This window comes from Hylobates moloch, unplaced genomic scaffold, assembly GCF_009828535.3.
Source record: "Hylobates moloch isolate HMO894 unplaced genomic scaffold, HMol_V3 SCAFFOLD_9, whole genome shotgun sequence".
NCBI lineage: Eukaryota > Metazoa > Chordata > Mammalia > Primates > Hylobatidae > Hylobates > Hylobates moloch.
In genome coordinates this window covers 84,900,697-84,926,021 of record NW_026652284.1, presented here as the reverse complement: position 1 = coordinate 84,926,021, position 25,325 = coordinate 84,900,697, and the positions used below count along the sequence as shown (strand labels likewise).

Below are 25,325 nucleotides of genomic sequence, written 5' to 3'. Positions count from 1 at the left end.
TTTGGAGTGCTGGTTGCTTTTTTTGCCAGATGATATAAGATTTGTTAATTATCAGATTTTTGTCATACTTATTAATACGCTTTTATCTTTTGGAATACCATTTCCTGGTTTGAAAAAAAAAAAACTTAAAAGGGGGCAAATCGGCAGAAGACAGAGGGAAAGCCTAAATGTATTCCCCAGAAAGTATGTTTTAAATTTTAACATTTACTTACTGAGAGGTGAGGCCAGCTGAACTTCCTGGGTCGAGTGGGGACTTGAGGAACTTTCCTGTCTTACAAGAGGATTGTAAAATGCACCAATCAGCGCTCTGTAAAATGCACCAATCAGCACTCTGTAAAACGCACCAATCAGCAGGATTCCAAAAGTAGCCAATTGCTGGGAGGATTGAAAGAAGGGCACTCTGATAGGACAGAAATGGAACATGGGAGGGGACAACAAGGGAATAAAAGCTGGCCACCACCAGCTAGCACCTGGGGTCCTCTTCCATGCTGTGGGAGCTGTGGTTTTGCTCTTCACAATAAACCTTGCTAAAGTTCACTCTTTGGGTCCGTGCCATCTTTAAGAGCTGTAACACTCACCGGGAAGGATTGCAGCTTCATTCTTGAAGTCAGGGAGACCACGAACCCCCTGGCAGGCACCAACTCCGACACATTACTAGGCACTAAGCATTGTGCTAGAGAGTTTCCTGTGGTATAGGGGGAACAATCTTTACTTTGGAATGAGAAAAACTGTTTCAAACAACTTACTTGCCATGAGTAATTTAATCTCTCTCTTTTCTATAAAACATGGATAACATTTATCTCACAAGGATGTTTGAGATTAAAAAGTGATAACCTATGTCAATAGGACAGCATGATGCAGTGTAGGTCTTCAATGAATAACATGGAGAGTGCTTGCAAAGCGCAACGATAAAATCTAATAGAAATAACACGTTGTAGACAAACACTTTAAAAACACAGGGCGTAAGGTGTGATGTGCCAGCGTCACTTCAGACGTACTTAGAAAAGTGTTCTGGGGATCTAAGTAAAGGAGGACTCCCATTTATTGGGAGTGGGGTAAGAGCTTTAGGGAAACTGCAGCGTGATGGGCGAACCCTCCTCTCAATATATCTACCCTGAAAGTCAGCTCCAGCCCTGCAGAGCATCCTGGCCCAGCTGCACCCGACCCAGCGTGAGATGTCAAATGACCTCTTGGAGCTTCCACGCCAGACTGGAGGGGCTCTGCACAAGCCTTGCCCGACTCATTCTGGGCACCTTGAGCATGGGAGTCCACACTGCCCCTTGACCGACCAGCTGCCGGGTTGGCAGCACGAACTTGGCACCCACCCCCACTCGAAGCTCCGCGCCGACCGCAAGTGGAGACGTGGGGGTACCGGATAGAGGAAGGAACTACTAAGTTCTCAGCTTCAGACCATCCACGCCTCCCCCAACACGGAACCACCTTCAGCCTCTCAGCTCGTACCCACCCCACCCGCTGGGCCAGAGACCAGGCCTCGGACAGCGACCGTGCTCCTCCACACACCCCTCGCTCCAGCCCCTGGACATCCAGAAGCCGGCGTTCGCACGCTCTCTCATCGATTGGCGCTGCCTTGCTCCTTGGGCTCCCGTCGCGTGGAAATCGGCCCGAGACTTGGAAAGTCCAGCGGAGCGCGGGGAGGGAACCGAGGCAGGCGGGCCAGGGGATTGCCGATCGCACGGATGGGCGCGCGCTCCGTCTGGCGAGTGGCCGCGCCGGCTAGCCGGAGCGGCGCGAGGCTGGAGTCCCGCGTCCGCCACCCCCTCTCCTCGCGCCGGCGCGCGAGCTCCTTGCCCTTGCCCCCAGGAGGGCCGCCCCGCGTGGGGCTCTCGCACCGCCCGGGGTGGGAGCAGGCGAGTCGGAGGGAGGAGGGAGGAGAGAGCGCGCGCGGGCGGCGGCAGCCCCTCCCCTCCCCCTCCGGCAGCCGCGGAGAGCGCAGGGAGCAGCCGGTGGCTCGGCGGCGGCGTCTACCCCCAGCTCCTCCTCCCTCCTCCGTCTCCTCCTCTCTCCCTCCATCTGCTGTGGTTATGGCCCGTCGCTGGAGCACAAAAGAGTCTCCGCGGTGGAGGTCTGCGTTGCTCTTGCTTTTCCTCGCTGGAGTGTACGGTAAGTGTCCGCGTCCCCGCGTCCCGCTGACCGAACAAAGCTGAGGCGACCCGGGCCCCGAGGCCTCCAGGACGGGGGTTCCCCTGGAGACTGCCGCGGAGACCCTGGCTACCGGCGGGACAAAGACCGGCAAGGGGGGTGGATGTGGCGGAACGGGTATCCCCAGACGGAGATGCTTTTCTCCACTCGCCCACCTCCAGACCCTCGGGTGGTGGAGAGGGGCTGGGGGCCCCTGCCGGGAGGGCCCCGGCGGAGCGAGGGGATGGCGGGCGGACTTCCCGCCCTGGGTTCGAGGGCTCCCGCGGGCAGCCGCTCGAGGACCCGTAGCCCGGCACAATCCACACACAAAGATGCTTGACTGTGAGAAAGCAGAGGAGGTCGCCCCCGCCGCTGCCGGGACGGTCCGTCCACCCGCTCCCCCCAACCCGGGGTTAGGAAGTTCTCTCACCGGTGAGATTCCCACCGCACGAGCCCTTGCCCTACTCGATTCCCTGAAAAGGCTCCCCGCTGACTTCTCCCCACTCCTCCACCTCGGGGGCAAGGGCTCTGCCGAATCCGGGCGTGCAGGATCCTGTTGGTTTCCCGGGAGCAGCACGCGGGAGAAGGCCAGAAAATAGTTTCCAGCCCCACCTCAGTCTCTCGCTTTTAGGGTGTACACATCTGTCCTGACTCCTAGTTCAATTGTAATTTCATCCGTCATCGTCCGCTGCTGTGGTCACTGTTAGTTTATTCCAGTCGATGGATCGGGTTAGAGATAACTCCTTTCGGATTAAGAGAAGGCTGAAGACTGTGAGGACGGCTTTATATTGCGTTGGGGTCTGAGCAAGAGCTGAGTGGAATTAATTGCAAAGAACATTTATCTCTTAAGATAATTGAGTTATACGTCTGACTTCGCCGTTCTTAGTTCATCAAATAGACTGAGTAGGTATTTCAGAGAGCTCAGTTTTAACCTTTCGTTTTTGGAGTGTTGCTTTGATTTCTCCAGAAAAATAATTAGAAGTTATCATTACTTTGGTATATTTTACTTATAAAAAGTCTAATTCATTTGCCACAAACACTGATTTGACTAGTATAGTGGTGGTGGTGGTGAGGTTTAGTCAACAGCCAATTTGTCAGCAAGTGTTATCTCTTTTGAACGCATTTATCTACGGAATTGAATGTGATGGTGGCTTTTAAAACCTGGCATGTGACACTAAATGAAGAATTAATGAACGTAATTGGGCATTTACCGACAGCCAAGAAATTCTTTTTGGTACAATTCAGGTTGTGTTTCTCCCATACCTGATTAGTAGTATTTTTGTTTGGTGAGGAGAGTAGTTTGGTCCATTTTTTATGTAGGGGTAATTGCCAAAGGTGTGCCTGTGTGGGACCAAAAAACCAGTACACGACTTTTGATTGTTAGCTGCATCAAGTGGCTGTGATCCCTGCTTGCCTGATGACTTGTGGGTTTGGGTCTACACCAGAGATCAATAAGCTATTATGTTGTTTCTTCTGCCCTGAAGGTGGGTATAGTTCTGCTCTAGGTTTGGTGTAACGGCCCAGGAGACAGAAGAAATTGAGAGGTATCTTTAATTCAGGGTGATTAGGATTGTCCAGCTTTGTCCTCTACTATGATAAGAATTGAATTTCTGTGATGTCTGATCAGAATAGATAAATAAGTGGGCTCTTCTTTCATTAAAACCTGTGTCATCCGTGTTTGAACTAGAAGTCTTTTGCCTCGAGGGATAAGAGGCTGTGAACCCCTTAGTTTGCTTTGGTGCATTCTTTAGTACTTGTACACAAAGTGACTTTCTGGTATCCAAGCTTTTTCTTTTTGGGATTTGTGTTCAGTGAGGAATTGTTAGTAAGCAAAGACTGAAACTCCTTTTTCCAACAGTGTGGGCCTCAGATTATAAAACCAGCAGGTGATTATGCCAAAGGTTGATGTCTCAAGCCACAGCAAGTTTCAAAGTGTAAAAAAAAAAAGGAGGTAGTGAACCAGGCAGAACATTAAACTGTATCAGCAGAGATTAAAGGGAACCCTTCACCCTGGAACTGAGAAATCCTCTTTGTGGCTGCATGTTTTTTGTTCTCTTCTGTCTCTAACCATATGTGGGTTTATAATAGTGAAAAAGGGCTGTAACAATAGTATGGGTGGATGTGGTTCTGTAACAATAGTGGGAATTGGGTAACAGAATATATAGTAGTTGTAATGGGTAGTGGATGCATCCGGAGAAATAGCTGTCGCCTTGAGCCTCTTAGAACAGATACTAGCTGTAATTTATGAAACCGTCCGCTATACAGTAAAAAGTGTGTGTGTGTTTTAAATGGCTTCAAACATAATTAGCTCTATTAATGAAACTGAATATTCACAATCACTGTAAACAAAGAAAAGCAGATTGATTGGTCAATATTTAGGAAATTCCAATATTAATTCTTCACAGAGTGACTCTTGAAAATGAAATGACTCTAACTTGTCCCTCAGATTTTTGAAACATTTCACATACATAAAAAAATTTTTGTTGTTGTTTATTTTGGTACTACTTTCCAGATGACGATTTTATGGGCTCTGATATGTGACTGTTGTACTTCCAAATTAACTTTTCTGAATACCAGAGTCTTACCTGAAACTCTAAATTGTAATCTAGAATATAATGTTTTCTAGAAGTAGTTGTTCAAGGACCTGTAATTATCTTTCAGGGGCTACTGTATCTTAACTGCATTCAATGTGCCTGAGAGTTAGGAGGAGAGAGTAAAGGTTGACCTCTGCCACCTTTGGAAGTTTGAAGGGATAAAAACATCAGTGGTGACAACCACAAGCTTTGCTACGCATTGTCCTAGGCTTACTGTTAAGAGGAAAAAGTGCTTTGTCATTTTTCACGTAGGAATGTCTGGCTTTTACAAATCTATGGGAGTTTCCAAAACCTCTGTCTCCTAGTCAATAGAAGCTGTTAGTCTTGCTCACCTCCTAAACGACAATTTGGTAATTCTGACAGTTCCATTGCTTTATCCTTTCCACTTCTGTTTGTCTCCCAGATTAGTGTTTCCTAACTTTTACTCAAACCCACCCTTAAAATACACATTGCTTCGGGTACTATGTACATAGAGAAAAAGTTAATGAAATCGTACTCTTACTACCTGTGCACTCAGATGTTTTCTATTTATTCCTCCTCTTTCTCACCCTTCCCTTCTTCATTTGCTGGTCTGGACTCATTAAATTAATTTTGGATCCACTAATAAACTGCAGTCCTTAGCTTGAAAAATACTACCCAAGATGAAGCCTTAAAATATAGTTTAGAGGCCAGGCGTGGTGGCTCAGGCCTGTAATCCCAGCACTTTGGGAGGCTGAGGCGGGTGGGTCTCCTGAAGTCAGGAGTTTGAGACCAGCCTGGCCAACATGGCGAAACCTCATCTCTGTTAAAAATACAAAAATTAGCCAGGCGTGCTGGTACACGCCTGTAATCCCAGCTACTCAGGAGGCTGAGGCAGGAGAATCACTTGAACCAGGAAGGTGGAGGTTACAGTGAGCCGAGATTGCACGATTATACTCCAGCCTGGGTGACGAGTGAAACTGTCTCCAAAAAAAAAAAAAAATGTAATTTAGAATGTTTGTTGTTTGTGTATCATTTTACAGTAACCTTCAAGAGTTGCAGAAGGTTTATTTTTGGTTAGTTGCTGCCAGAGCATTTGATAGCCATAGAACTGTTCCCAGCATATACTGATTGACTTGTGATAAAATTCATTTTTAAACTAGTTTTCAGCTTATTACAGTCAAGAGTCTTTACTGTTCACAGTAGTATTCTAGATGTTGTGGTAGCCTAAAATAATCTTTTTACTCTTGCATATATGTAATGGATGAATCTTTTCCCATGAATTTTATGGAATGTTCAGTAGCACTTAATAACTAGTTTAAGGGTAGACAAGAAATTCCAATTTTAGAAAGGTTATAGAAGTAACTGGAACATGAGGGAAAAATCTAAACCAGATACCAATTACTTCTTAAAAAGTCAAGTTTGATTACATAAAATATGTTGAATAAAATTGAATTAATTGCTTAACATAAACCCTTCCTTGAGTTCAGAATCTAAATTATATCCATATCCTTGAGAGAATATGAAGGTAGGCAGCACATTCCACAAAATTCTAGGTGGTTATCAGGCAGAAAGTATTAAACAAGCACTGTTAACTGTATTCTAGATAGAGTATGGAGATTTGAATGATGTATGGTAAATGATTTATAAGGTTCCTAGAAAGTAAAATTTCGTTTGAAGAACATAAAAGGGATTTTAGCCTGAAAAGTGAGCAGCAGTTAAAGAAAATGGTAAGATTTACTTTTGTAGTTAGAAAATGTAAAGCTTATTAAAATATTAAGGGAACAAGAGGGCCTTTTTTTGTTTCTGATATGAGCTGTTGTTCTTTTTTTTTTTTCTGCTTTACCAGTGATACCACAATTTAAGGGGTGAAAGTTCGGTAAAAATATACATGAAATATAAGTGAGAATTATATAGATTTAAGTAAATATAGAATATTTTTATTTTAGGTATTAATCCTGTTCTTGCTGCAAGTCTTTATAAGAAGAGGAAGGTTGTACTAAATTTCGGAATTGGAAGTTGATGATCTCTAATTTCTAAGGTTACCTTTCTTTTCTGTTTTCTCCTTATCACTCCCCCCTTTTTGAGAGAGTTAAGTAATAGATGTACATTATTTATTCCCATTTTCTAAAATTTAGGATTAGGTCCTGCAAATACAAATTACCAATGTATCTATTCAAATACATGTCATCAGAGTCTCTTTAAGTATATATAAATATATTATTGCAATACTGTATTAGCTTAGGGAATTCTCACTAAGTTATAGAAGGGAAGGAAGGAAACTAACATTTATTAAATTAAGTTTAATAGCACTTATTTACTTACAAGTACTTAATACTTATATTGAAAGATTCGTGATTAGTCTTTATTTATTGCCAATTAATCTTTAGTAGGTCTTATTTGGCAATCCTATCAGATACATACTCTTTGTTTTATGGAAGAGAACATTGAAACACAGAGATATAGTGACTTAACTGAAGTCAAACCACTATGAAGTAGTAGAGTCAGGATTGTAGCCTAATCCTGGCTGTCTCTTCACTCAGTTCATTTAGCAAATATTTATTGAGCCCTTGCTTATGTCTAGCACTGTGTTAGATAAAACCTGATGCACATAGTTTCTGCCCTCATGGAGCTTATAGTCTAGTGAATAAGTTGTAATAAGTGCTCTCACAGAAACAGACACAGGGCAGAGATAGTGAGTAACAGGCACAGAGTAATTAGGGGAAGACCTTTTCATGAAGGGACATTTATGAGACCGAAAGCATAGCTAACTGTGTTATGGTTGGGTAAGACAGCTTTGCATATGAGAACAATGCATGAAAGGCCCAGGTGGTATGTTGCAGATAAATTACTAAAATCACTGTAACTGGAACATAATGGTTATAAGGAGAGTGACAGGGTGAGATTAGAGCAATACTTAGAAACTGTAGGCTTTAGAATCCATGGTAAAGAGTTTGGGTTTTATTTTAAGTTAACTAAGTGACATAATGTGATTTATGTTTTGAAACAGTCACTTTTGCTACTATGTGGAGTATTGTTGTGAAGTGGGAAACAGTAGAGATGGGATGATCAGTTAGGAGATTTTGGCTATAATCCAGGTGAGAGATAACAGGAGCTTGGACCAAGGTAGTAGTAGTAGTAGTGGAGATAAAGGAGTGTAGGTTGCCCTTTTGATAGAGAAAAGGGGATTTTTCCTCTTGCCATAAGAAGTAAAGAAGAAAATATTGGTGCCAGTGTATTTAGGTCTGTAGGTTTTGGGGTGGGAAGGTGGACATTACATCTGATTGTTCTTATTTTCTCAAAGTAATACAACATAAGATCATCAGTGAAGAGGAGGAATGAGAAGTTGAGGGTGATTTTTGTTCCCTCGATTCAGTAGAACAGTTTGGATCCTTAGCAAGTTAGATTTCTGTTATTTCATCTAGAATAGAGAAGGCTATGAACACTATGCAAGAAGATACATTGTGAATAGTTGTACAACAGATGACAGGAAGAGATGGACTTGAATTACAAGGGGAGGAACCTTAAGAAGGGTTCTGTGGAGAACTCAGTTCTGAGGGCAGTCATTTTGTCAATGAAATAAGTATAGAACATAACTTTTTACAGTGTTTTAAGTGTATTTCAGGCAAGAAGCAAAGGGTGGGGCAAAAGCTGGATTTCCAATACATTTTTGCCCAAGTTAAATGCTTTCTGCTAAGCTATCAATACAGATTGCTTTAGAAATCAGAATGTCTTTGGTAGAGGCAAGAATGTATGAAAAGATTGGTGAATTTCAGAGCAGATTTGGAAAAATTGAGCTTTTATCTTTTTTTTTTTGATTGTGTAGCTTTACAGAAGATATAACTTTAGTAGGTCCCAAAACTTCAAAGTAAATAAAACTGACAGAACAGTTTTCTAGTTTTCCTCTTAAATAGTTAATAACTCATTTACTTGCTGGTATCAGTTTGGTGAAGATGTGAAATTGTTTTATGCTCATGTTTTGTCATTGAATAAGACTAACTTGATACCTACCTTTAATTCACTTACGTTTCAGTTTTTAGATAAATTAAAAATGATGCTAATCTTTTAATATTAGGATTAAATGGAGCACAATAGGATGTTTAGTAGTTGGAATTTACTTTTTCAAATATAAGTGAATAAACCTTTCATAATCTGACTTAATTTCATTAATAGTTAAGGCATCTTTTTACATATATTGGATAAAACATAAGAATAATCTTTGTATCTGATATATTTTGAAGTAGAATTGTTTCTTGAAATTATTATTGCCTGTAAAAGTTTTGCTAAGAGAATACACAAAAAATGCCATGATTAATTCTCAAAATCATTGTGTGAGATAGGTATTATTAGAAGAAACTGAAGTTTGAGAATAGTAGTTTTGCCTAAGGTTCATGTCTGTCTGCTGCTCTGCTCTTTGTGTAGAGGCCCATTATTTTTTTTTTGTCTACATTATTGTAACAGCCCCCACCTAGTCTTGGCTCTAGTCTTGTCCTGATTGAATCATATCACACCTAGCAGTAGCCAGAGTGACTTATCTAAAGTACAGATCTGATAATGTAACTTTCTCGCTTAAAACCCAACAGCAGTTCCCTGTTCTTAAAATATAAATTTAACTCACTGGAGCTTTCATGATCTGGCTAGTTTCCTTCTTTTCACTTTTAAGTTCAGGAGTACATGTGCAGGTTTGTTATATAAGTAAACTTGTGTCATGGGGGTTTGTTGTACACAATTATTACATGGGGGTTTGTTGTACACAATTATTAATCTGTTTGTTGTATAGATTATTTCATCACCTAGTGATATGTTACATCATATCCAGTGGTATCTGTACATCATATCACACATAGTACCCAGTAGTTATTTTTTAAATTTTTTTAATTTTTGCATTTGTTGCAATGGCTTTTGGCGTCTTTGTCCTGAGATCTTTGTCTATTTCTGTGTCTAGAATGGTATTGCCTAGCTTGTCTTCCAGGGTGTTTATAGTTTTGGGTTTTACATTTAAGTCTTCAATCCATCTTGAGTTAATTTTTGTAAATGGTGTAAGGAAGGGGTCCGGTTTCAGTCCTCTGCATATGACTAGCCGGTTACCCCAGCACCATTTATTGAATAAGGAATCCTTTTCCCATGGCTCATTTTTGTCAAGTTTGTTGAAGATCAGTTAGTTGTAGATGTGCCGCCTCATTTCTGGGTTCTCTATTGTGTTCCATTGGTCTATGTGTCTGTTTTTGTACGAGTACCATGCAGTTTTGGTTACTGTAGACCTGTAGTGTAGTTTGAAGTTGGGTAGCATGATGTCTCCAGCTTTCTTCTGTTTGCTTAGGATTACCTTTGCTATTTGGGCTCTTTTTTGGTTCTATATGAATTTTAACATAGTTTCTTCTAGTTCTGTGAAGAATGTCAATGGTCGTTTAATAGGAATAGCATTGAATCTATAAATTGGTTTGGGCAGTATGGCCATTTTAACAATATTGATTCTTCTTCCCCATGAACATAGAATGTTTTTCCATTTGTTTGTGTCATCTCTGATTTCTGTAAGCATAGTTTTATAGTTCTCCTTCTAAAGATCTTTCACCTCCCTGGTTAGCTGTGTTCCTGGGTATTTTATTCTTTTTATGGCAGTTGTGAATGGAATACATTCCCGATTTGGCTTCAGCTTGACTGTTGTTGGTGTATAGGAATGTTAGTGATATTTGCACATTGATTTTATATCCTGTGAATTTGCTGAAGTAGTTATCAGCTTAAGAAGCTTTTAGGCCTAGACTGTGGGGTTTTCTAGATATAGGATCATGTCATTTGCAAACAGGGATAATTTGACATCCTCTCTTCCTATTTGGATGCCCTTTATTTATTTCTTTTGCTTGATTACCCTAACTGAGACTTCCAGTACTATGTTGAATAGCAGTGGTGAGAGAGGGCGTCCTTGTCTTGTGTCGGTTTTCAAGGGTCATGCTTCCAGCTTTTGCCCATTCATTATGATGTTGGTTGTGGGTTTGTTTGTCGTAGACGGCTCTTATTATTTTGAGGTATATTTCTTTTTTTTTTATTATTCTTTTACTTTAAGTTTTAGGGTACATGTGCACAATGTGCAGGTTTGTTACATATGTATCCATGTGCCATGTTGGTGTGCTGCACCCATTAACTCGTCATTTAGCATTAAGTATATCTCCTAATGCTATCCCTCCCCCCTCCCCCGACCCCACAACAGTCCCCGGAGTGTGATGTTCCCCTTCCTGTGTCCATGTGTTCTCATTGTTCAGTTCCCACCTGTGAGTGAGAACATGCGGTGTTTGGTTTTTTGTCCTTGCGATAGTTTACTGAGAATGATGATTTCCAGTTTCATCCATGTCCCTATAAAGGAGATGAACTCATCATTTTTTATGGCTGCATAGTATTCCATGGTGTATATGTGCCACATTTTCTTAATCCAGTCTATCGTTGTTGGACATTTGGGTTGGTTCCAAGTCTTTGCTGTTGTGAATAGTTCCGCAATAAACATACGTGAGGTATATTTTTTAATACCTAGTTTACTGAGAGTTTTTAATATGAAGGGGTGTAGACTTTCATCAAAAGCCCTTTCTGCATCTGTCAAGATAATCATGTGGTTTTTGTCTTTAGCTCTCTTTATGCGATGAATCACATTTATTGATTTGCATATGTTGAATCAACCTTGCATCCCAGGGATAAAGCCTACTTGATCACCGTGGATAAGCTTTTTGATGTGCTACTGGATTCGGTTTGCCAGTATTTTTTGAGGATTTTTGCATCAGTGTTCATGAAGAATATTGGCCTGATGTTTTCTTTTGTTGCAATAAGTTTTTTGTTTTTGTTGTTTTTTGTTTGTTTTTTTAATACCAAAACTTCCATCAGGTTTTGGTATCAGGATGATGCTGACCTCATAGAATGAGTTAGGGAGCCCTTCCTCTTCAATTTTTTTGATAGTTACAGCAGGAACAGTACCAGCTCTTCTTTGTACATCAGGTAGAATTCAGCTGTGAATCCATCTGGGCTTTTTTTGGTTGGTAGGCTATTTATTACTGACTTACTTTCAGAGTTTGTTATTAGCCTGTTCAGGGATTCAGTTTTTTTTCCTGGTTTAGGCTTAGGAAGGTGTATGTGTCCAGTAATTTATCCATTTCTCCTGGATTTTTCTAGTTTATGTGCATACAGGTGTTTGCAACATTCTCTGATGATTGTTTGTATTTCTGTGGGGTCTGTGGTAGTATCCCCTTTGTTGTTTCTGATTGTGCTCATTTGAATTTTCTCTCTTCTTTATTACTCTAGCTAGTGGTCTGTTTTATTAATTTTTTCAAAAAAAAAAAAACAGCTCCTGGATTTGTTAATCTTTTGAATGGTTTTTTGCATCTCAGTCTCCTTCAGTTCATCTCTGATTTTGGTTATTTCTTGTCTTTACTAGCTTTGGGATTTGTTTGCTCTTGGTTCTCTAGTTCTTTTAGTTGTGATGTTAAGTTGTTAATTTGCAATCTTTCCAACTTTTTGATGTGGGCATTTAGTGCTATAAATTTCCCTTTTAATACTGCCTTAGCTGTGTCCCAGAGATTCTGGTATGTTGTGTCTTTGTTCCATTGGTTTCCAAGAACTTCTTTTTTTTTTTTTTGAGACGGAATCTCGCTCTGTTGCCCAGGCTGGAGCACAGTTGCACAATCTTGGTTCACTGCAAGCTCCGCCTCCCTGGTTCATGCCATTCCCCTGCCTCCCCCTCCCAAGTAGCTGGGACTACAGGCACCCACCACCATGCCCAGCTTTTTTTGTATTTTCAGTAGAGACGGGTTTCACCTTGTTAGCTAGGTTGGTCTCGATCTCCTGACCTCGTGATCTGCCTGCCTTGGCCTCCCAAAGTGTTAGGATTACAGGCGTGAGCCACCATGCCCGGCCTGTTTCCAAGAATTTCTTGATTTCTGCCTGAATTTTATTATTTACCCAAGTCATTCAGGAGCAGATTATTCAATTTTCATGTAATTGTATGGTTTTTAGTGGGTCTCTTAGTCTTGATTCCTAATTTGATTGCACTGTGGTTCAAGAGATTCTTTTTTATGATTTCATTTCTTTTGTATTTGCTGAGGAGTGTTTTGCTTCTGATTATGTAATGAATTTTAGAGTACGTGCCATCTGGCAATGAGAAGCATGTATATTCTGTTGTTTTAGGGCGAATAATTCTGTAGATATCTGTCAGGTCTGTTTGATCTAGTGCTGAATTCAGGTCCTGAATATCTTTGTTAATTTTCTGTTTTGATGATCTAATACTGTCAGTGAGGTGTTGAAGTCTCCCACTATTATTATGTGGGAGTCTAAGTCTCTTTGAAGGTCTCTAAGAACTTGCTTTATGAATCTGGGTGCTCCTGTGTTGAGTGCATATATATTTAAAATAGATCTTCCTGTTGAATTGAACCCATTACCATTATGTAATGTTCTTCTTTGTCTTTTTTGATCTGTGTTTTAAAGTCCATTTTGTCTGAAACTAGGATTGCTTTTTTCTTTTTTCCATTTGCTTGGTAGATTTTTCTCTCTTTATTTTAAACCTATGTGTGTCATTGGATGCGAGATGAGTCTCTGGAAGATACCATACCCGTGCATCTTGGTTCTTTGTCCAGCTTGCCATTCTGTTTCTTTTACTTGGGGCATTTATCCTATTTACATTCAAGTTTAGTATTGATATGTGTGGATTTGATCCTGTCATCATGATGTTTCCTGGTTATTTTGCAGACTTGTTTATGCAGTTGCTTTATAGTGTCATTGGTCTGTATACTTCAGTGTGTTTTTGTAGTGGCTGGTAATGGTCCTTCCTTCTCATGTTTAGTGCTTCATTCAGGAGCTCTTGCACAGCAGGTCTGGTGGTAACGGATTCCTTCAGCATTTGCATGTCTGAAAAGGATCTTACTTCTCATTTGCTTATGACGCTTAGGCAAGATACGAAATTCTGGGTTGGAATTTCTTTAAGAATTTTGAATATTGGCCCCCAGTCTCTTCTGGCTTGCAGAGTTCCTGCTGAGAGGTGTGCTGTTAGTCTGATGGACTTCCCTTTGTAGGTGACCTGCTTTTTCTCTCGAGCTACCTTTAATATTTTTTCTTTCATTTTGACCTTGAAGAATCTGATGATTATGCGTCTTGGGGATGATCTTCTTTTGAAATGTCTTACTTGAGTTCTCTGCATTTTCTGAATTTGAATGTTGGCTTCTCTAGCTAGGTTGGGGAAGTTCTCATGGATGATATCTTGAAATATGTTTTCCAAGTTGGTTCCATTTTCCCCATCTCTTTCAGAGACACCAATGAGTTGTGGATTTGATCTCTTTACATAATCCCTTATTTCTCAGAGGTTTTGTTTGTTCCTATTCATTCTTTTTTCTCTGTTCTTGTCTGACTATCTTGTTTCAGAATGCCAGTCTTCAAGCTCTGAGATTCTTTCCTCTGCTTGGTCTGTTCTGCTATTAATACTTGTGATTGCATTATGAAATTCTTAAAGTGTTTTTTTCAGCTCCGTCAGGTCTGTTACATTCTTTTCTGTAGTGGCTGTTTTGTCTGTCAGCTCCTGCATTGTTTTATCATGATTTTTAGCTTCTTTGGATTGGGTTTCAACGTACTCCTGTAGCCCAATGATCTTTGTTACTATTCATATTCTGATTTCTATTTCTGTCATTCAGTCATCTTAATCCAGTTCAGAACCCTTGCTGGAGAGGTGATGTCATTTGGAGGGAAAAAGGCACTCTGGCTTTTTGAGTTTTCAGGGTTCTTGCGCTGGTTCTTACTGATCTTGTGGGCCTGCTACCCTCAATCTTTGAGGTTTCTGATCTTTGGATTTTTTTTTTCCCTTTTATCCTATTTGATAACTTTGAGTGTGGTGTAAGGTGGATTCAGGTGACTGGCTTCATTTCTGGAAGATTTTAGGGGGCCAGTGCTCAGCTCCCGATTCCTGGACTGCATGCTCTCAACTCTGGGGGACTTGTATTGGGCCCCGACTTTGTTCTCTGGTTCTTCAAGGCTTCGAAATCCACTGCGCTGGATTGCGGGGACCAACTTGCAGCACCTGTGGCAGAGCGCTAGCAGTGCCAGGGTGCCTGCCTTCCTGTGGGTGTTCACCACAGTGGTGGAGACGTCGCAGCTGGGCAGAGTGTCAAGGACCTCCTGCTGGTAACTGGAGGTGATGTTGGCTTGGGGCTCTAGTCACACTGAAGCTGATGTTGGCTTGGGAGCAGGGCACTGGTGGATCTGGATTCCTTCTCTGTGCCCTGCAAGCAGGAATGATCACTCAGGGGCAGGGAATCTGACTAGTTTTTATTTTTCTGCCTCATCTTGGTCATTCCCCTTCACCCCTGCCCTTCCCCCTCTCCCACACCATGTTCCTGCCATACTTGTGACTTCCAGCCTTTATACACGCTGTTCCCTCTGCCTGCCTTATTTCTTCCGCCACCACTTTCTTCTCTAGGCTAACTCCTGCTGTCCTTCAGCTTTCTTCCCATTGCTGCCTCCTTTGGGGAGTCTTCCTGGTTCCTCAAAACTAAGTGCCCTTCTTAGAAGCATCTCAGTTATATAATGTGAGCCTCAAATGTAAATCATATATGTAGTTTTGAATTTTCTATTAACCACATTAAAAAAAAGAAACAGGTTAAATTAATGTTAATATTTTAAAACTAATATATCTAAAATACTATCAACATGTAATCATTAGAAAGTAATTATTAATGAGAAGCTCTGCATTATGTTTTCATGCTCAGTCTTCAAAATCCAGTGTAAATTTTATACTTACAGCTCATCTCCATTCAACTAACCACATTTTAAATGCTGAAAGCCACTTGGAAAACAGTGTCTATTAAAGCTGTATGTAAACATGTCCTGTGGCCCAGCAATTCTGCCCCTAGATATGAACTCAACAGGTATATAATGTGTGCCAAAAGACATATACAAGAATATTCATAACATCCTTATTGGTTATAGTCCCAGACTAGAAACAACCTTATGTCCATCAGCAATAGAATAGATGAACAAATTATGGTATATTAGCATAAAATAATTCTGTTTAGCAGCAGTTTCCAAACTTTCGGGTCACAGGACTCCACAGTTATTGAGGAATCCAAAGAATGGTTTTTATATAGGAGCTATATATGTTTTTAAGAATATTAGGAATTAAAATTGAGTAATTATTAAAACATTAATTCATTTAAAATGACAATAAGAAACCTATTACATATTACCATAAATAACATGTTAAATAAAAATATGTAAAATGACAACTATATTTTCCAACACAAACAAAAATTTTTTGAGAATAGTGGCATTGTCTTACGTTTTTGCAGTTAACATAGGGTCAGAGTGATATGTAAAACATATTTAGTATGCCAGACAATACTTGTTGAATAAATGAATTCATTTATCTATAAATGGAGTAAATTACTTTTATGTGATTCCTAATGTTGAATCATGTTTGCATTCATTCATAGGGCATAACAACTTGCTAATGATGTATTTTAATCTGCTAGAATACATTTACTGATATTTTTTATACTTTGCATTTATATTTATGACATCAGTCTATAGTCAGTCTTAGCTTTCTTCTGCCCTCTACCTCTTTTTTCCTTCCTGTAACCTAACCTCCCTCTTCTTCTGCTTGATTTTCATATCTGTTAATCCATTCTTTTAGATGCACTTACGATCTTTTTTTTTGTTGATTTCAGTGTTTAGAAGTAGTATAAAAGATTCTAGTGTTCCAGTTATTATTATTTTGCCTTTTAAGATTAGAAAAGGAGAAGTGATTGTTTATGAACTATATAGGTACTGTAATAGGAAAGCAAAAATTAACAATTTTGTACTAATAAATGCTGAGGGGAGAAATGTTTTCATTCTCAGTATGTTTAAACTTCATTTCACTAACCAAGATAATACAGATGAGCCTGTAAGAAGTAGATCCCTTCTTATGCATCAGCTTTAGGACTAAGTAAGCCAGTAAGAGACCTCAGTGGAGATAGATCAATTCCATTAGAAGTGGAACTCACATCTGAAGGCAGGAGCTGTGTGGGAGGTAAAATGGAGATGCTAAATGAGGATTGAGCTCAAGTCAGGGGGTAGGATTCCTGTATTCTGTCAGTAGGGTACATCCAGTTTGTGTGGATGACACTTTAAGACCAAACTAATTTGCTCAAAAAGTAGCAGACATAAAGTTAACGAAAATATGGCTCCAGTGTTATCTAAACTATGACCTAGTAGTGTACTAACATGATTACTTGTATATAAAAGTATTTGCCCAGGTACAAAGGATGGGAGATTAAGGAGAACCTATTACTATCGGTGCTGCTGGAGTGGATTACTACACAAGGGCTAGGAGCCATATGGAAAATACAAACGAGTATTAAGAAACTGCATGAATTACATTTGTATACGATTCAACTTCACATTATTTTTTCCACCACGTAAGAATAAGAATCTGAATGTTTGATTTGATTGCTGTATGTGGGTGGGTTAGAGAGAATTAGAATACATGATTTATCTCTGGTCTTTATTTATTTTATTATTTTATTTATTCTTTTATTCCCTGATCTAAGTAGGGGACTAGCTACGATAAATAGAAATTATGTTTTTTAAAGGTTTATTTGAACTCTACTCTAAAAGCATATGTCCATGATGCCTTTGGGGAAATAACTCTAATTTTCAATTCCTTCATCCTTGAGTCAGTTTTGCTAATTTATATTAAATTATATGTTCTAGAACATTATTTTACCTATATTTCCATATTTGCTTTAAAGTTATAAATAATATTATTTTTAAAATATTTTCTACATCTGTGATTATATCACCATAGTCATTCCTAATACCTATCTGTCTCTCTTGTCTGTCATTCTTTTCTTGAACAGACTTATCAAAGATTTCTTTATTTTAGACGTTCTTCTCAAAGAACCAGCCCTTGGTTTCAGGCTGTACTGCTTTCCTTGTTTTCTATTTTAGTAATTTTCTTTCACTATTTCTTTATTTTGTTGATATTTTTAGCTGGTTGTTTATTTTTAAATTTTGTTTTAGACATTATACAGTAAAACTGACCCTCTTTTTTTCTGGTGCAAAGTTATGTGACTGTTAACACATGTACACATTTATGTAGCTACCACTAAAATCAGGATGTAGAACAGTTCATCACCCCAGAAAACTCTTGCCTGCTCTTCCTTTATAGTCACAACCATGTCCTCACCCATAGTCTGTGATAGCCACTGAGATGTTCCTAACCATAGTTTTGTCTTTTTAAGAATGTCACATAAATGGAATTGTCCAACACATAACCATTTGAGACTGACTGCTTTTACTCAGCATAATATCTTGGAGATTCATGCGCATTGTTGCATCAATCAGTAGTTTTATTCCTTGCCATTGTATGGATATACCACAGTTTATCAGTTCACCTATTTAAGGACATTTCCATTGTTTTCAGTTTTTGGCTATTATAAATAAAGCTTCTACAAATATCTAGTACAGGTTTCTGTGTGGACATAAGTTTTTATTTCTCTAGGGCAGTGGTCCCCAACCTTTTTGACACCAGGGACCGGTTTTGTGGAAGACAATTTTTCTGCAGACCTGGTGGGGAGGGAGGATGGTTTTGGAATGAAACTGTTCCACCTCAGATCATCAGGCATTAGATTCTCATAAGGAACTCCCAACCTAGATCTCTTGCATGTGCAGTTCACAATAGGGTTCACGGTCTGCCACCAGGAGGTGGACCTCAGGTGGTGCATTAGTCTGTTTTCACAATGCTGTAAAGAACTGCCTGAGACCGGGTCATTAAAGGAAAAAGATTTAGTTGACTCACAGTTCAGCATGGCTAGGGAGGCCTCAGGAAACTTATGGTGGAAGGTGAAAGGGAAGCAAGGCACCTTCTTCACAAAGTGACAGGAAGGAGAATGAACACAGGAGGAACTACCAAACAATTATAAATCATCAGATCTCATGAGAACTCACTCACAATTATGAGAACATCATGGGGGAAACCACCCCCATGATTCAGTTACCTCCACCTGATCTCTCCCTTAACACGTGGGGATTATAAAGATTATGGGGATTATAATTCAAGATGAGATTTTGGGTGGGGACATAGGCAGACCTTATCAGGTGGTAGTGCTTGCTCACCCACCACTCACTTCCTGCTGTGCTGCCCAGTTCCTAATAGGCCACGGCCCATTACTGGTCTGCAGCCTGGGGGTTAGAGACCCCTGCTTTAGGATAAATACTTAAGAGAAGAATTGCTGGGTCCTAAGTTACACATACATGCTTAACTTTTTCAGAAACTACCAAACCATTTTCCAGAGCGACTGTATCAGTTTGCATTCTGACTAGCAGTGTGGGAGTGTTTCAGTTGCTCTGCGTCTTTGTCAGTACTTGGTATTGTTAATATTTTTATTTTTGTCTTTCTAGAAGGGATATGGTGGTAGCTCGTCTGGTTCGCATTTGTATTTTTTAATGGCTAATGATATTGAACATCTTCTCATATACTTCTTTGCCATCTTGTGTGAAATGCTTGAGTTCATTACTCATTTTTAATTGGGTTGGTGGTTTTTTTGTTGTGGAGTTTGGGGAGTTCTTATATATTTTTCCCCCTCTGAATATGTAGCTTGTCTTTTTATTCTCTAGACAGTGCCATTGGCAAAGGAAAAGTTTTAAAATTTGATGAAGTTCAACTTACCAGTTTTTTATGAGTTGTTTTTTGTGTCATTTCTAAAAGCTCTTTACCTAATCCCAGATCACAAAGGTTTCCTTCTGCTTTTTTTCTAAAAGTTTTAGTTTTATGTTACACATTTAGATCTAAAATTCATTATAATTTATCTTTTTAAAAGGTATGAGGTTTAAAAAGGAGGTTCAGTTTTTGCATATGGATAACCACCAATTGTTCCAACACTATTTGTTGAAAAGATTATCCTTTCCCATTGAGCTGCCTTTGCACGTTTATCAAAGATCAAGTGGCTATATTTGCACGGGTCTATTTCTGGATTATATTCTGTTTCATTGTTCTGTGTGTATCATTTTGTCATTATCACACTTTCTTAATTACTGTAGCTTTATCCTAAGTCTTAAAATTGGGTAGTATATGCAATCCTTTCAGTTTTATTCTTTGTAAAAGTTAACTATTCTAATTCCTTTTCTCTTCCATATACATTTTAGAATTGGCTTGCTTTTATCTACAAAATGTCCTGCAGGGATTTTGTTTGATACTATGTTAAATTTATAGATTACTTTAGGAAGAATTGATATCTTTACTATGTTGAGTTTTCTAATCCATGAATGCAGAGTTGCTTTGTTAATTTAGGTCTTTGATTTCTTTCATTAGTGTTTCATAGTTCTCAACACACAGATCCTTTGTATGTTTTGTTAGATTATACATATTTCATTTTGGGGGGAGCTATAGGAAATAATATTGCTTTTAAATTTTGATTTTTAATTGTTTTTTGCATGTATATGAAATGTGATTGATTTTTGTGTTGACCTTGTGTCTAAACTCACTTATTAGTTCTAGGAGTATTTGTGTAGATTTCTGTCAAATTTTCTGCATACTTATGTTATCTGTGAATATGGACAGTATTATTTTTGCCTTTCCCAACTATACACCTTTTTAAAATTTATTCGTTTTCTTGCCTTATTGCATTGGCTAAGACTTTTAGTATGCTGAGTAGGAGTGGTGAGAGTGCTTGCCTGTTTTCCATCATGGGTAGAAAGTATTTCAGATTCCACCATTAAGTATGTTAGCTGTAAGGTTTTTGTAGATGCCTTTTTACCAAGTTAAGGATGTTCTTTTGTATTCCTAGTTTGCTAAGAGTTTTATTATGAATCTTTATTATGAACATTATTATGTTGTATTTTGAGAAATCCCTTTTCTGTATCTACTCATGTCATTATGTGATTTTTCTTTTTTGACTGTTAGTATAATGGATTACATTGATTGACTTTTTTCAAATATATAACTAGCCTTTCATTCTGAGGATAAACCATGTGGTTGTAGTGTATTATGCTTTTTTAAAAATAACAATTTTAAATGATGAACTTCAGCTTTTAAAAGTGTACAATTCAGTGTTTAGCATATTCACAAAGTTACACAACTGTCACCACTATCTAATTCCAAAATATTTGCATTGACCCAAAAGGAAACTCTGTACCTATTAATAATCACTACCCATTCTTCCTACTCTCTAGCCCCTGGAAACTACAAATCAACATTCTGTCATTATGGAGATTTGCCTATTCTGGGCATTCATATAAATTAAATCATACAATATTTGGTCTTTTGTGTCTGGCTTCTTTCATCTAGCATAATGTTTTCATGGCTTATTCATGTCATAGCATGACTGTAACATGGCTCAGTACTTTATTACCAAAAATTCCATTGTATGGATATTCCACTTTGTGTATCTGTTCATCAGTTGACAGACATTTGAGTAATTTACACTTTGGGACTGTTATGAATAATGCTATGAATATTTGTGTGGAAGTTTTTGTGTGGACACATAGTTTCAGTTCTCTTGGGTATATACAGAGGAGTGGAATTACTGACTCACATAGTAATTCTATGTTTACCTTTTTGAGGAACTCCAAACTCTTCCAAAGGGCAGCACTATTTTACATTCCCCCTAGCAGTATGTGAGGGTTCCAATCTCTCCACATCCTTGCCAACACTTTCTTGTCTGTCTTTTTCATTACAGCTGTTTTAATTGGTGTGAAGTTGTATGTCACGGTGGTTTTGATTTTCATCTCCCTAATGGGTAATGATGTTGAAGTTCTTCTCATGTGTTTATTGGCCTTTTGTGTTTATACTCTGAAGAAATGTCTATTCAAATCTTTTGCCCACTTCTTAATTGGTTAGAGTATCTGTCTTTGTTCTTGAGTTGTGAGAGTTCTTTAAAAATTGTGGTTATTAACCCTGTTATCTGATATATGATTTTCAAATATTTTATCCTGTTCTGTAGTTTGTTATTTTACTTTCTTAATGGCGTTCTTTGAGGCACAAGTGTTTTCAATTTTGAGACAGTCCAGTTTACCTAGTTTTTGTTACTCGTGCCTTTGATATTATATCTGAGGATCCATTTGCTAACCCAAGGTCATAGGGGTTTACTCTGGTGTGGTTTTTTAATTCCCCTAAGAGTTTTATAATTTTGCTGTTATATATATATAGGCTTCTGATCCATTTTGACCTGTTTTGTGCATATGATATGAGGTAGGGGTCAAATTCATTCTTTTGCACATGGCTTCCTTTGTTCCAGCATTATTTGTTGAAAAAAACGAGTCTTTCTCCCATTTAATCTTCCTGGCACCCTTGTTGAAAATCAACTGGCTGAAATCATGAGAGTTTACCTCTCAGATCTGTATTTTATGACCTATATTGTCTATCCCTATGCTAGTACCACACTGTCTTCATTAGTGTCGCTTTGTAGTAAGTTTTGAAATCAGAAAGCTTGAGTATTCCAATTTGTTTTCATTTTTCAAGATTGTTTTTGCTATTCTGGATTTCTTGAATTTTCATTGAATTTTAGGATTAGTTTATCAATTTCTAGGCACAGGGGAAGGTAGCTAGGATTTTGATAGGGATTGCATGGAATCTGTAGAGCATATTTGTCAAGAATTGTCTTACCAATCTTAGTCCTTCTGATTGATAAACATAGGATACGTCTTTTCATTCATGTAGATTTTAATCTCTTTCAATAATGTTTTGTTCCGAAACTATTTTATTCCTTTTCATGCTATTGTAAGTGGAATTGTTTTCTTAGTTTTCAGATTATCATTGTTGGTGCATATGAATATACTTTTTCTTGTATCCTGTGAGTTTGTTGAACTTATTAGCTCTAATAAGTTTTTGTTTCTGTGAATACCTTAGGATTTTTCATATACAAAATTTTATCATATGCAAATAGAGATGGTTTTACTTCTTCTCTTCTGATTTGGTTTGGCTGCATCCCCACCAAATCTCAACTTGAATTGTATCTTCCAGAATTCCCCTGTGTTATGGGAGGGACCCGGGGGAGGTAATTAAATCATGGGGGCCAGTCTTTCCCATGCTATTCTCGTAATAGTGAGGAAGTCTCCTGAGATCTGATGTGTTTATTAGGGGTTTCCGCTTTTGGTTCTTCCTCATTTTTTCTTGCTGCTGCCATCTAAGAAGTGCCTTTTGCCTCCAGCCATGATTCTGAGGTCCCCGCAGCCATGTGGTACTAAATCCAATTAAACCTCTTTTTCTTCCCAGTCTCGGGTGTGTCTTTATCAGCAGCATGAAAACAGACTAATACACCTTCCAATCTAAATCCTTTTTTTCCTTACCTAATTGTCCTTGCCAAAACCTCTAGTATGGTGTTGAATGGAAGTGACAATAGTGGATATCTTTGTTTTTATTTGTAATCACCTTTAATTTTTCTGCTCTCTTACCGCTTTTTTTGTCCTGTCATTTTTCTTTTTTTATTTCAAAAAAAATGGCATTTATTATGGATTTTGTAATCAGTATATAATTATATATTTAAATTTTGCTTTACATACATAAGATTACAGCCAAGGAGGTTACCCATAATTTCACATTTTATCACCAGCTGCTTGTGCTATTCTATATTTGAAAATATTCACTCTTAGTATTTACTTCAAACAGTGATCTATAACTTTGTTTAAACAATAATAATTAAGGGCCTTTTCTTCTTTGGGACAATAAAAAATTAAATGATGTATTGAAGATACTACTAAGGAAACTCTACTTTTTGATTATGGCCTCTGCATTGAAGAGCTGTAGGAATTTTCCTAATTGTCAGATCTTCCCACAACCTCTCTGTTCAAAGAAATAACATCTTTGAAATAATTTGTGTGAGTACTTTACAAATCACAAGTTGATTCACAAGACCATATTACCATAATCACTAATTTTCAAAAGTCTCCTAAATATTTTGCATATCACTTTTCTTGATTATAAAATGTCAATAATATGGACACGCTCTTAATATAACACAATATTAAATCAGTTTCCCATCAACTCACCAAAGTCATTTAGTAATTATATTGGCCATTTCCACTGATTGGCAGGAGGCTCTTCCCCTAAGGCTCCCATGGTTTTTCACTGCATCATTTTCCTCACCAGACTTAGTTAATTTTCAACCTGAGGAATCACCTCTTCTTACTTGATCACCTTGAGGTTGGTCTTCTAATTTATTAACATCTGGTTCTACTTTAACCATAGCCAGCTTCTCATTTGTAATCTCTTCTGTATACTTTCTATGTGCTGCATTTTCAGGGATTTGCTCAAGAACATCAACAATCTTTGTGTACAATATTCTCAGCCTCTCTTATGGACTCTTGCATGTAGCCAATCCCACAAGGCCAGTGGTCTTCAGCACACCCACTATGACAGTGCCAACAAGCCAATGACCTGCCATTTTTCTTGAAGTCTTTAATCAGGCTGAATTTTATTTTGCTGTGTCCTCTCCCTCTCCCCCCATCTCCCCTACTCCTCCCATCTCCCCCGTTCCCCTCTCCCCATCTCCCCGTCCCCCCTCTCCCTCTCTCTCCCCACCCCAGCCTCTCTCCCCCTCCGTCTTTCCGTTCTTCCCCCCACAACCAAGCAACATGTATGGGGTGTGTGTGTGTGTGTGTGTGTGTGTGTGTGTGTGTGTGTGTGTATTTTTTTTTTTTTTTGAGATAGAGTCTCGCTCTGTCGCCCAGGCTGGAGTGCAGTGGTGCAATCTTGGCTCACTGCAAGCTCTGCCTCCCGAGTTCATGCCATTCTCCTGCCTCAGCCTCCCAAGTAGCTGGGACTACAGGCATCCACCACCACACCTGGCTAATTTTTTTGTATTTTTAGGAGAGACAGGGTTTCACCATGTTAGCCATGATCGTCTCGATCTCCTGACCTCGTTGATCCACCAGCCTTGGCCTCCCAAAGTGCTGGGATTACAGGTGTGAGCCCCCATGCCCGGCCTGGGTTGTATATATTTTTATGGGTACACAGCTAAAACTTTTTTTTATTTTGCCCTCACACTTGAGTAATGGTTTGGCTGGATATGGAATTCCAGGCTTCAGTATTTTCTTTCAGAATTCTGTGTGTGTTATTTTATCCTTTTGTAACTTTTAAGTTAACCATTTTGGTTCTCATACCAAAGAGTTGTCCTCTTAGAAGCTTGTAATTTCCTTTTTCTATTTGGAGTTTACAGTTTTCACAAGTATGTGTCTGTGAGTTTACAGTTTTCACAGTCATTATTACCATTTGCTATTTGGCGGACCATTTTATCTGAGCATATCGATACTATTCTAAAATACTTATATGTGTATATGTCTAGTTGTGTGAATATATGCACACATACATATTTATTATGGATATGTGTGCACATATATATGTCTACATCTGTATATGTGTTTTAAATCCATTTTATCTTGTAAGTTTCATCTCTTTAGACCTTCTATTAAGTGAATATTATATTACAATTAATAGAAGTACCTAGCTTTTTTTTTTTGTCTCTTAGGTTTTTATATCCTTATCTTTTTATTCTGTAATTTAAAGATTCTTCAGTTTAGTCTTCTAAATTATAATTTGTCTGTAATACGTCTATTTATGAATACTTTTTTTTTTTTTGACAGAGTCTCACTCTGTTACCCAGGCTGGAGTGCAGTGGTGGGATCTAGGCTCACTGCAAC

At 38.8% G+C, this 25,325-nt stretch overlaps 1 protein-coding gene and 1 pseudogene across 2 annotated transcripts in view; one reads left to right on the top strand and one right to left on the bottom strand.

Annotated features, from left to right (window-relative positions):
* Positions 1-1,661: 1,661 nt before the first annotated feature.
* LRP12 (LDL receptor related protein 12) overlaps positions 1,662-25,325 on the top strand; it is a 96,776-nt gene continuing 73,112 nt past the window's right edge. For both annotated transcript variants that reach the window (XM_032760239.2, XM_032760238.2), the window contains exon 1: positions 1,662-2,121. In XM_032760239.2, the coding sequence (XP_032616130.1) occupies positions 1,698-2,121 (424 nt within the window). In that variant the 5' untranslated portion in view covers positions 1,662-1,697. The remainder of the gene's footprint in view (positions 2,122-25,325) is intronic.
* On the bottom strand, positions 23,379-24,161 carry LOC116813507 (NADH dehydrogenase [ubiquinone] 1 alpha subcomplex subunit 5-like; annotated as a pseudogene).